The following is a 13,513-nucleotide window of genomic DNA, read 5'->3' as shown; positions in this document are numbered from 1 at the left end:
CTGGACCACCTCCCACTCGACTTTGGTCTCTTTGAGCGGTCTCATCCATACCGGCACTTGCTCATGCTTAAACGCCTCGACGGTGTTGATCAAGAACCGACGAATCGTCCTTTTCAGGGTGTGATAATTGTAGAGAGTCACAACAACTCGACCCGTTCGTCCTCGATCCGGGACCTGGAACAGCTTACTCTTGACCGTGCGTGGCTTCCGGCGAAAAAGGACGGCAGTTTTCTGGAGCAGAATTTGTGCTGTACAAGTTGGTCGCTACAGAGGACTTACCAAAAATTACGAAGTTATCAGAACGGCGGGCGAGGAAATAGTTGACATGAGAAAAGGCAAAAACAGTTAACAATGTTTGTTTCATTAAAGAAAATAATCAATAAACTAATGGAAAATCATTTTCTTATGAAATTTCCATAAATAGGTAAGATTGATGATTGACATTTTACCCGAACTAAAAGCAAGTTGTGCGATATTAGGGTAATTCATCAGTACCAAAATTGACACTTCTCACTTGTCAAAGTACCAAAACATGTAAAAGTACCAAAAGACGTTTTGTTGACGGTATGTTTGGGCTGTTTGACAGTTGTGTGAATGGAGGATTTTGCGCGCTTGTCGCGATGTAAACAAATGGGGAGAGTAACGGAAAAATTGATGGTGAGTGATTCAGAGGCATTTGGTTGTCGATGGAAATTTTCCATGGGAGAATAATAATTATATTTAACGACATATTAAATTATTTTAATAACGATTCAATAACTTGAAAATGTGTTATAAAAATTGCCTGGAAAAGATACTTATTGCGTAAGTTACAAAAAATAAGTCGTTAGAACATGACCTCAGCCTTTTTTACCTCTTTATTTTAAACGACTGACAGCTTTCATTTAATTTATTTCGTTGTTTAAGCATTACTTGTGTGCACGAGGTTTGATTCAACTAAATTTTTGTTGAATATAATCAACGCCGATTTTGCGTTGAAACAAACCTTGATTTTCTTAATTTCACAAAAATCTTTTGTTGTTTTGAAAAAGTTGCTTTGGCGTTTAGCGTTGATTCAACAAAAATCTGATTCAAATATGCCTTATTTTTCTGCGTGTGTGTTACTATCCCAAGCTGATATGTGTGTCTACCTTTCAACAGCTGATTAATTCAAAGTGCCTAAAATAGAGTTGAAGTTTCTGACAGCTAATCTTGACGTTTCAGTGCTATTTTTTTACGTTCGAATTAGCAAATCAGCTCTGTAATCCGGAAACAAATTTGGCTGATTTAACAATATTTACAAAAAATGCAAACAAACGAAAATTGAAAAATTTGAATTATTAAAAAAAATCTAAAAATAAAAAAATACATAAAAACTAAATTAAAAAAAATTAAAAAATAAAATACAATAAATATAGTTATGGATTTCGCTAGGTTTTTTACCACCCTTTTCCTAGATTTGAAGGTTTGAAACAAACAATTTCTATGCTACCAAGTCAGTATCTGAAACAGTCATAGTTGCAAGGAAAATCCAAATCTCTATACAAGCACAAATAAAACAAAATTGTAACATGCTATCTCGAAAAATGGAATTGAATTGAAAAATGCAATAAAAACATAAATTGTTTAATTACAAAAATTGCTAAAATTATGTAAAAAAATGAAAAATTACAAAAACTACAAAATTTTTAAAATTACAAAAATTACAAAATTTACAAAAAATACAAAATTTACAAAATTTACAAAAAATACACAAATTACAAAAATTACAAAAATTACAAAAATTACAAAAATTACAAAAATTACAAAAATTACAAAAAAAAATACAAAACATTCCAAAAATTACAAAAATTACAAAAAAAAAATACAAAAATTGCAAAACATTCCAAAAAAATTGAAAATTACAAAAATATAAAAAAAAGAATCACAAAAATAATATATGTAAAAAAACTTAAATACAAATGAAAATATAGAACAAAGGATACCAAAATTCAAAATAAAACAAAAATTTAAAACAAAATACTAAAATTTAATAAATTCTCAAAAAGACGATAGTCGAACTATACAAAAATACAACATGAGAATAGAACAGAAAAAAACTTGAAAAAAAAACAAATTTAAAGTAGTTAACGAAAAAACAACAACATTTGAGAAAACAAAACAAAATGTAAACCGATTATCCGGGGTGAACTTTCGAAGTGTTTAGGCATATTTTTTTAAATTTCTATATCTTAAATTTTTTTAAACTTCAGAACTTATTTTTTGATTTATTTTATTATTATTTGAATTTTTTGGTTCTTGAGTTTTTCAATTTCAAGGTTTCTGATTAATTTTGATTAAAATTTTTAATTTTGTGATATCCACTGAGAAACTGTCCCATACGTCATTTTCGTCATTTTGCCAGAATTGAGTTTCATACTTTCTCGAATCGCCGGCATAATATCCTTACTCACGTTAGCTTTCGCCAGCAAATTCAAAGCTTGCTTTACGGTTTTTTGATTTCCTTGAACGTAAATTATTAAATCTAAATATTTATCCTCCGGTATTGTTTTCGCGTAATTTTCCGCCTTCTCTTTTTCAAATCCACTCTCCAAACTGGTTTTAATCAACTCGAATGCAGTGTTCAAATACTTCTCCTCAGTTTTCCGAATTTCCTCCTCCAAATCGCGAATTTCAACGCGAAGTCGGTGCACCTTGTCGTAAAGTTTGCCCTTAGTCTTTAGCTGATTTGCGTTGAAATCTTTTTGAAAAATATCCTGCTCGCGAATGAAATCGGCCATCTTTTCCTGAAACACTTCCTTCAAATTTTTAAGGTCCTCATTTGAGCCACCTTCCTTTCGAACTAGCGTCGTTTCGGCGTGAATTTGCTTCAATGTGGAAACTATCTTGTGCAGGTCTTCCTGGCAATCGCCGATATTTCCACTGGTTTCAAGGGAGATTTCATCTTTACTTTTGATGACGTCCAAAATGGCTTTCTTCAAATTGTCGAAAAATACTTTTTCCACGTTGCACGTGCGTTTTGGCTCTGAGCGAACGGGAAAAGCATTGTTAAAATGAAAATGCAAGGCTAGTAGAATTACTTTGAGGGAAATGATGTTAAATTCCATGTCCTGAAGTCTTGAAGTACGACAAGTTTCGCAATCAACTGAACAGAAAAATGTTGCAACCACTTTATTGTAGGTCTACTGATAGTGTTCAACATCGTTATTTGCACACGTGCCCAGATTTATCAAACATATCGTTTTTAAAAAGGTCTCTGAGAACAAATAGCTCCCAAGTAACATTTTCAGTTTTGTACCTATCTTGAGGAGAGATTGAAGTTATCTTAGCCAAAAATGACCATAAAGCCATTTTATCTCCAGGACAACAATAAATCAGCATTAAACCTGAGTTAAGAGCAAAGTGGACTATGTTGGGAGGTTATCATGACCATTTATTAGGAGTCATCTAAAACTCATCAGCATAGACATTGATTTTTAAAACACTCTGCAGGTGTATTTAATTGCTTAAATAAAATTTATGCTCATGCTTCTTAAATTTATAACCGCACAGAAGAGGTTTTCAAGACTGAAATAAACTTTCATTAAAGATGTTTTCTCTCGTTGAAGATAAAATTGATTTGTCGAAGGAAAATCAGTTCTAATTATAATCTCGTTAAATTCAATAATTCTTTATGAAATAAATCACAAATGACCAATGAAAAAAGATTAAATTATATTGATAACTATAAAAAATATCAAAATAATAAATTACTGTGACTTTACGCAGCCGTTCTAACTGAAAAATTCTTGCCATCAAAATTTCACTGGTCAGTTTTCTTAGATGCCTCGAAAAAATATGCATCGAAGGCATGAATCGTTCAAAATTGCATCGATTTTTTATTTTGATGGACCGATCAATTATTTTTTTTCTGAAAAACCAACATGGCTTCCATTTTTGGCCGTTGCTTTTTCGTGTTAATATGGCTGAACTCGTAAAAACTATTCTCTCTTAGTCAAAGCAGTTATTAGGGCCATTTTTCTTAAGAAGCTCTTGTACAAGAAACTTTAAGAGCTTTGTTTCTTGCGAAGCTCTTGTTCAAGATTAAGCAAGAACATGTAGACTGCAGTGAGCTTTAAGGCGATTTTAACCAAGAGCAAAAGGCGTAGTACTGCGACCGTAGCGCATGCGAATTTTAGTTAGCAGGAGGTAGATCCAAAACGTTTTTTATGGTTATTTTTTCATCGTTGGATAAAAAACAAAATACATTTTTTTTCATATTCTTTATTCATTTATTTGATTGGGATCATCATAAGTTTTCCTCGCATAAAGGAATTTACCGTCGACACAACAACACTGATTTTAATAAACAACACTAGACCAACGTTAAAACACTAGCACTCCGCGACGAATTTATCCGCTTCTCGGAACGCCTTATCCAGCTTATCCTCGAAAGGCTCTGACGGACAAACGGATGGCTTAACTGATGATTTGTAGCTTGTCGATTCTGCGCGTCGGCTTCACGGTAGCTACGGAATCGGCGCCCATGATGATTCTCGTGTTAATCGATCAACACGTGCCGGAAAAAAACATCTACTGCCCATGCATGTCAATGGACCAAATCGGCATGTACTCGATCACCCTCGGATAGGTGTACTCCGTTACATCCGCGCTGGAGCCGGAAACGGGCGAAAAGTATCACTTGTTTACCGGGATTACAAATTTTGGTAAAAGTTTCTTTGACACTAAACCGACCGACTGTACAAAAAATGTGATTTGACAGATCAAGTTCAAATAATCTGGAAATATGCTTTCATAGAACAGAGTAGTTTTAATTTAGTTTCAAAGCAGTTTTGACAATGCTTAAAAGTCTTATAAATAACCTCTCTGGGATAGCTTTAAGAGAAACAATGAAGTGTGATATAAAACTATGTTCCATGCTCTTAAAGTATTCTTAAAGATATTTTTAAAACTTTCGTATCATAAACCCAGCAAGTTTTGATCAATGTTTTCATAAAACAGAAAAGCAAATTTCAAACCTTTTATAAAACCTGTTAAGAAGTAAAGGCATTTTGCTTGTTACTTGGGAGTCCAGCGCAACGCAGCAGCGCCATTCGCACGTCAAATGCGCGATTTGCAGTGGGAATTACGCAGCGAACTTGAGCGGCTGTGCCGTACGCAAGATACACGGAAATTTTTTTTTATTGGTAACGTTAAAAGTTAGTTCTGAAGCTGATCACATTTGCCAGCCCTTTTCAAATTTTCGTGCTTTTCCTTGTTTTTCTGCACCGAAAATTCCTTCAAGTAGAACTTTATAGCTTGACCATTACAAGTTCCGGGTATGCTTTTCAGCACAGGTTCCGCCAACCTCACAGCTTGCAGCCCATCGTTTGAGGTGGGAAAGAATTGAGTCGTCATTTTGTAGAGATGGTATAAATTGCAGTCACTGACAAAGTTTTGAAGGGTTCGACCCTCTTGTTTGGTGGCCCAACAAATGAAAGTTAGGACCATTTTGTGATTTTCAATCTGTGCCGAAGATGGACTTTCCTGGAACTCTTCCATGAACTCGTAGAATATGTCCTTACGATCGTAGATCCGCTGCAGCAGATTCATCGCGTCTAGCAAAGTTCCGTAACCATGATTCGCTACAACGTGTTTGAAAAATCCGCCAAATCTACCCTTGGGAATCATTCCGGCGTAACAATCCTCCTTCCCGTCCATCGAGTTCGTCTCCACCCGTATCCCAACCAGCTCGAACGCCAACTCGTAAAACTCCTCCTCCGCTTCCCGAATGCGCTGCTTCAAATCCTGAATACTCTTCTTCAGCTCATGAATCTTTTCGTACATCTCGCCCTCCCTCTTCAGCACTTCCCGCTTGAAATCCAACTCAAACACGTCCCGCTCCTTGGCCAACTGCTCGACCTCCTGCTCGAAATTATCCTTCAGCTCCTGCACCTCCTCGGTCGTTCTCCCTCCGGCTTTAATCTGCGCCGTTTCGTTGTGAATTTCCGCCAGCGAACGCACGATCACCTTCAGATCCGGCTCGCAGTCACCGTGGCCGGAAGTGTTGACATTTTGCGGGAAATGCGCACTGCCTGTTACGGCGTTTGTGATCATTACTTGTAGATTTTTGAGGAATTCCTGCGAAACTTGACATTTCTTTTCGCTTTGTTTGACATTTTCAGTCGGAAAGGCATCACTTGAAATTGTTAGTAGCAAAAGCACTAAAAATGTTGACGCTTTGCCTAAACTCCACATAGTTAACTATTTCATTTCAATAATAAATGTTCAATACATGACAAGTTTCTCTCGTAAACAGTCTTCCCTAGAGTAACGTGTTACAGCTGAAGTAACAAACATGTTTGTTTAGTGCAAGCTGCTATTTCCATAAAGCGCTTGTTTCATACATACAAACTATGCAATTTACAATCCAAACATAATTCTTCCCTGGAGATTCACTTCAACGAATCGTCTTTGCAGTAAACTTTCACGCAGTAGGGCTGGCCATTGACAGAAAGACGTTGTCAGTGATCGATACAGCACTCTCCAGAATGCTTACGATTGGGTTGCTTCGATAATGCTACGCACTACGTCTTATGTGAAGTTTCACTATTATGAGCAGGATGCACTAGTTGTTTGATTCCTTTTTTATGGTTACTGTTATTTTGTTTTAGAATAAAGAGTATTGTTGGAAGTATTTTTTTTTATTTCGTGTTTTTGGCATTCCTGTATTTTTTATTTGTTTTCTTGTTTTTACATATTTTCTAACTTTTTTATATTTTTCTCCTTTGAGCAGTTCTCTCAGATTTCGGTCATTCGATTTTTTTTGTATTTTTTAATCCGACTGAAACTTTTTTGGTGCCTTCGGTATGCCCAAAGAAGCCATTTTGCATCATAACTTTGTCCATATAATTTTCCATACAAATTTGGCAGCTGTCCATACAAAAATGATGCATGAAAATTCAAAAATCTGTATCTTTTGAAGGAATTTTTTGATCGATTTGGTGTCTTCGGCAAAGTTGTAGGTATGGATATGGACTACACTGAAAAAATATGATACACGGTAAAAAAAAATTGGTGATTTTTTATTTAACTTTTTGTCACTAAAACTTGATTTGCAAAAAAACACTATTTTTATTTTTTATAATTTTTTGATATGTTTTAGAGGACATCAGGACATCAAAATTTTTGCGACCAATATTTCAATTTTTTGAAAAAAATCAGTATTGATTAAAAAATTCATAACTCGGTCAAAGATTTTTTGCTCAACCTGGAAATTTCTGAAAAGTTGGCATTTAATGTCCTCTAAAACATATCAAAAAATTAAAAAAAATTAAAAATAGTGTTTTTTTGCAAATCAAGTTTCATTGACAAAAAGTGAAATAAAAAATCACCAAAAATTTTTTTTACCGTGTATTTTTTTTTCAGCGTATTCCATATCCATACCTACAACATTGCCGAAGACACCAAATCGATCAAAAAATCCCTGGCCGATTAAAAAATACAAAAATTAAAATAAAAAAACACCGATTTCGAAGAAAATTGCTCCTTTTGTGTTTTTTCATAGGTCGACCGTCTTATTTTTCATATTTTTGTTGTTTAACCTTGTTTGGTCTCGATAAAAAAATGCAATATTGCAAAATGCATAATTTTGCAACATTGCATTTTTTTTAAATTTTTTACGTATTTGTATCTTTGATTTTTTTTTATTTTTGATTTTTTTTATTTTTGTATTTTTGGTACGGGCTAGAAAGGAATACGAAACTCCATATAAAAAACGCTCAGGAAGCGGTCAACAAACTTAAAAAAAACAAAATTTAAAAATTCAAGAATTTTGAAATCTAAAAATTCCAAAATACAGAAAATATAAAAATAAATATATATTTGATACATATTCAAAAATCCCAAAATGAAATTTTTTCTAAATTAAAATTCAGGAATTCAAAAACTCAAGAACCTATAACTAAAAAACACAAAAAGCCCGCCAAAAATTCAGGAGTTTAAAAATTCATTAAATTTAGGGATTTATAACTCTAGAGACTCCGGATAATCGAATCTTGAAATTCTTATTTTTCTCAAATTTTGGGTCTCTATCCTAAAATATGAATTGAAAATTACCTGATTTTATGTAAATTAGGATGAAAATTTTAAAAAAATTAATAATTTACGAATTAAATGATATGTAAGCATGTAATTTTCAAAAATTCAAAGAGTTCTTCTTCCCCATGCATTTTAAAGATTTTTTTAGATTTTTAGTTTTTTTTGCCAATTTTTTCATTCAGAACGAACAACAATTGGATTTATTCAATATTTAAGTTTTCCATTAAGGGGTTACATACACGTAGAAAATCACAAAATTTTATATTACAGAATATTTGATAAATCCACTCAAAAGATGATTTTTAATCACTCCTGAACGTTTCATGAAGATATTTCATGATTAAATTGAGTAAGAGACGATTTAAGTTCAAAATTTTGCCATGCGCAAAGCGGGCTGTCAAACTTTGTTAGCGTTTTTCTCTAAACCCCGAGTTGATTTACGGGTGCCACGATATCTAGAGATGGGATGGGCAAAATTGGCTGAAATTTGAGGTGAAGACTCTCAAGATGTATCTCGTGTACAAAAATCAAAAACTAACGGTGATTTATATGAAAAACAAAAACATATTTTTATCTTTTTTTTTAAATAAACTTTTTGAAAATCGGGCTTCGTCATGCACACTGAATCGATTTAACGAGTCTTCACCAAAATTTTGAGCCGATTTGGTCAAGAAAGTGTTGAGATATCGTGGCACCCGTTTTTCGAAACTGCTAACTTGAAATTGCTATATCTCGGCAACGATGCAACCAAATATCTTCAAATTTGTTTTGAAAGTAGGTGAAAATGTATATTTTAATGCCATGAAAAAAGAATTAAAAAAAGTTGATGTGTGTGCTCATACTAACCTCTGACTTTTTTGCCGATATACATGTATGTAACCCCTTAACTGAAAATCATGCTTTATTTCTAGTAATCTACATTCACAAAAAAGTTCAAAGGAAATATTTTGAAACAAAAAAATATTTGTGCAAAGACTTCATAAATATAGTTACACATTTAAAATCTCTTTTAAAAAAACCATAGCAAACTCAATTTTTTTTTTCAAATATTCAATCTTTGTGACAAAAATAAAACTGAATCATAACTTTACGATGGACATAATCGTATAAATTTAGATCTGTTTTGAAATCGTTTTTCATTAACTTTTGATTCTTAAAAAAATATTTTGAAAATATGTTTCAAATGCATCCAATATTTATCATGATATTCAATGTCTTATATAGACTTTTCATTCTAAAATAGAGCAAATTTGAAAATTGTACTAAATATTACAAAATAATGCAAAAGTTAGAAAATAATTTTGAAACAAGTAGACTTGGGATTCCCGAGACTTTTTGACAAAAAATCTGAAATTCCCAACTTTTTCCGATTTTTTGCGGATTTTGGCGAATTCCCGACTTGAGTGGCCACCCTGTAATGACGATCGTTCTAGACAATCACTGTCATTTCGAGCATTTGTGTAAAATTCCAACATTTTTACACAAAAAAAATACACCCACACCCACATTGCAAAGTTTTTTTTTAAATAAATTGTGTTGAAGTCTGATAAAAAAAAACGAAGTTGACTTTATAGCTGTCGGCCACCATTGCTAGTACCAACCACTAGTGTCTTCCTTTTAATCTGCAAGGACTTCGCCGCCCTGGGCTCCTAAGTGTATGAAAGTATGGCACGGAGCGACGGCGCCGAATACCCATATTTACACAAAGAATTTCAGAGCGCCCGCCGCGGGATTCGAACCGGCGACCTCTGGAGTCTGAATAGGTTGTGCTAAAATGTGTAGTGACCAAGTTAGTGACTATATTAAAAACAATTATTCGAAATATGCAACGACTTTCGTAAGAAAAAGAATAAGTTTGAAGTGAAATCTACTGAACGCATACTACTGTTCGGTGTGAATTTCTTTCAGCGAAATGCACGCTGAGTTCAACACGTTTTTATTGTGCATTTTCGCACTACTCTTCATCACATTTGCTGAATCGATTCAAACTTTCATACTTCTCCTTATTTTCCGTCGTGGTAAAGTCCTTCATGTAATAGTTCACCGATTGGGCCAAACACGCGTCCGGCAGCGCCTTCAGAATAGGTTCCGCCACTTTAACCGCTTCCATTCCATCCTGCGAAGTTGGGAAAAACTGCGTCGTCATATTGTACAGATAGTACAGCTCGCAGCCCATGAACACATGCTTCTGTATCTCATCCTTCTGATTCGTGGACCAACACAGAAAGGTGAGGACAATTTTGCGATTTTCGATCTCCTGCCGGGATGGCCTCTCCTCGAACTCTTCCAGGTACTCGTAGAAGACGTACTTGGCATCGTCCACGTACTGCAGCAGGTACATTGAGTCGAGGAGTGTGTTGTAGTTGTGGTTATCGAGGATGTACCGGAAGAACTCCCCAAACTTGGACCGCGGAATCGTACTTGCGTAGTGCAACTCCTTGCCCGTTACGGCGTCCTGGCTAACTTTGAGCGCAACGAACGTGATCACCAGCTCGTAAAAATCCTCCTCAGCTTCCCGTATTTGCTGCTTCAAGTCTAGAATGCTTCGCTTAAGTTTGTGAATCTGCTCGTACATTTCCCCCTCCTTTTGCAGCGTTTCCTGCTTAAAGTCCAACTCAAACAGGTCCCGCTCCTTGGTCAACTGTTCGATCTTCCGCTGAAACGTCTCCTTAAGTTCCGCCACTTCGTCGAGTGTCTTCCCGCCGGACTTGATCTGCACCGTTTCGTTGTGGATTTCCGCCAGCGATCGCACGATCGCGGTCAGATCTTCCCCGCAGTCGCCGTGATCTCCGTTGGTTTCAAGGTTAATTTTGGAACCTTCACCGCCTTTGATGGCGGTTGAGATTGCATTTCTCAAGCTGGTGAGGAATTCTGGCGAAACTTGGCACTTCTTTTTTGATTGTTCGGAATTTTCAGTGGGATTTATTAGAAATAGAAGAATTAAGAGTGCTGAAACCTTCTCTAAACTCTTCATCTTTAACTGATTGACTTCAATGCATTGCTTGCAAGGAGTTCTGAGCGAAAGCTTTTGCGACAGATAATGTCTTGTGTAACGAACTTCAGCTGTAGAAACAAACATGAGCAAGTAAAGGTAAATACAGAGTCATTCATATACTAAGGTAAAGTTATTTTAAGTGATACTTGTAGAGCTTTAACTTTTTTTACAACATCAGAATAGAGAAGGCTAAGGACTTTTTAAAGGTTAAAAATTAACATATTCGGTAAAATCGACGGTAACATTTCAAAAGGCATCATGTACATTTTGACACTTTCTGGGTTATTGCATATTCTAAAAGTACTCCTAATAAGCTACCTCTCCACCAAAAATGAGCAAAAGTTACTTCAGTAAAGTCTTTTTAATCATGATTTTAAATAAAGCAACATAAACAAAATCTCTGCCATCAGCAGTCCCTGTTTATATAGCCCTGTCAACCCGTCAAACAAAAGACTACATAAACCTCGTGACGAAAAAAAAGCATCATGAACAAAGCGCCATGTACATTCGGAGAAGAAAAACGAATCATAACAAACCGTCCCCCTCAATGACAGCAGGGTGATATAGACGTTGGTGATTTCAAAAGAAGTTATGTTTGTTTTTCTTAAATAAAACGACGGAAATAATGTTTTATTAAATTGGGATGATCAAGTATCAATGAAAGCAAATTTTTAAATCGTTTGTTATTATTAGAACATCTTATTTTGCTTTTATATTAAAATGGGAATTGAAAATGGATGCTCAACATTCAAATGCGTTTTTTCTCAAAACGCAAGGTTTGTACATAATGCTTTTTGAAATGTTGGCGTCGAAATGGGGATAGCCTGAAAATTAAAACGATAATTTATACGATTCACTGAAAAGCCCAACTAATCATCTTTCTTTTGTAATTTGGAAAGTTAGTTTATGAAAATTGTCGAAAATAGTTAATTTAGGAACCACCCTAACACGCTAAAACCATAAGAATTGACAAACAAAAAAACAGATCTAAGCATTGACGTTAAAGAACTCCACCAAAAATAAAAATAAAAAACTAAAAAAAAGTAGAGCAAAAAATAAAAATAAGGTATTTTGTGAGAATTAAAGTACTGTAACAGTCCAGACTCGATAATCCAAAGTTCGATTATACGGATGATCGAATCACTAACACAAAAAAGCTATTTTCAAATTTTTAGATTTTCTTTTAACATCAAGTTCGAGTTCTGCGACCCCATTTCAGTCAAATTTGATTAGCTGTTTGCGAAATAAAATTACAAAATCCATTTTTTTTTATATATTTCGTCACCGCCATTTTGGCCGTCATCTTGGATTTAAAAACTATAAATAACTTTAGCGTTGTTTAGGGGTCATACTCAGGCTCGACAATCCAAAATAAGACAAATAAAAACGTGTGATTCGATTTTCCGAAGCATTTTTTTCCAAGGCCAAGGACTTTACAAATACGATTATGTAAATTTTAGTATTTAGTACACTTGATTTACACCGAAAACTCTAAGGGAGCATAATTTTATTCATGTTTTGAATGCATTTTTCAAAGATTTTCGAATATTTTCTCTTGATGTTTGAAGCAGCAAACTTAAAAAGATATTGCAAATATTTTAAAATATCTCTGTTAGATTTTTTTTGTTTATTTCAAATAAAAAAAATATTAAATAGGCAATTTATTTAAAAATTTGTAGATTTTTTTATTTGTTTTATTTTTATAATTTGTATTAATTTAAAAAAAAACATGTTTTGGATGTTTGTTAAATTTAGGTTTGTATGCAATTTTGAATAAGTTTTTTTTTTCTTTATTTAAAATGTTCGATTTTTATTTTATTTTTGAAAAAAAAACAAAGCACAAAAAGACACAAATAAGACAAATACAAAAATATGTCCCTCGGCTTTGGTCAAAGTCAAGAAGGGGTGGGAGGCCAATTATTTCTAAATTTTGAAGCAAAAAGTATCACAAAATGCTTTATACATTATTACAGTTATGCTTCTACCAAAAATTTGCAAAATTTCTATAAATTTATTTAAATATTATTTTGTGAGGCTTTATTTCTTTTTCCGATCAGTTGTCCCAAAATTCAAAATTTTCAAAAAAGTCTATTTGCTCAACAAAAATACAAAAATCTGTTTTTTTTTTACAAGGTCCTATAAACCATTTTTTTTTCAAAATCGACCCAAAAAATCAGGATGCAAAAAAAATCTTCGAAAAACTTCAAAATGTTAATGAACACTTTGATATTTTGAGAACCAATGATTGCAAAACAACTGGTGTGAAATGCATTTTATAGCACTTTGTTCATCAAAATTTATGAACATGGCTTGTAATTTTAATTTTTGTGTTTTTTTTTTATTTTGACGTTTTGAATATTTTTTCTAATTATCTGTTTTTTTTTTAAATATTTTTTATTGCTTTTTATTTTCCGTGCATTATTCAAATTTTGACGGGGTCTCAAACCGGTCCCAAACCAG

The 13,513-nt window shown here is 33.8% G+C and overlaps 1 protein-coding gene across 1 annotated transcript; it reads right to left on the bottom strand.

Annotated features, from left to right (window-relative positions):
* Nucleotides 1–4,966: 4,966 nt before the first annotated feature.
* LOC120417705 (uncharacterized) lies at nt 4,967–7,056 on the bottom strand. Its single transcript, XM_039579851.2, has one exon. It carries the CDS (start codon nt 6,214–6,216, stop codon nt 5,179–5,181), a length of 1,038 nt encoding a protein of 345 aa, XP_039435785.1. The 5' UTR covers nt 6,217–7,056; the 3' UTR covers nt 4,967–5,178.
* Nucleotides 7,057–13,513: the final 6,457 nt, after the last annotated feature.

Source organism: Culex pipiens, chromosome 1, assembly GCF_016801865.2.
Source record: "Culex pipiens pallens isolate TS chromosome 1, TS_CPP_V2, whole genome shotgun sequence".
Classification (NCBI taxonomy): domain Eukaryota; kingdom Metazoa; phylum Arthropoda; class Insecta; order Diptera; family Culicidae; genus Culex; species Culex pipiens.
The sequence above is the reverse complement of the archived record's forward strand: the minus strand, read 5'-3'. Positions and strand labels throughout refer to the sequence as shown.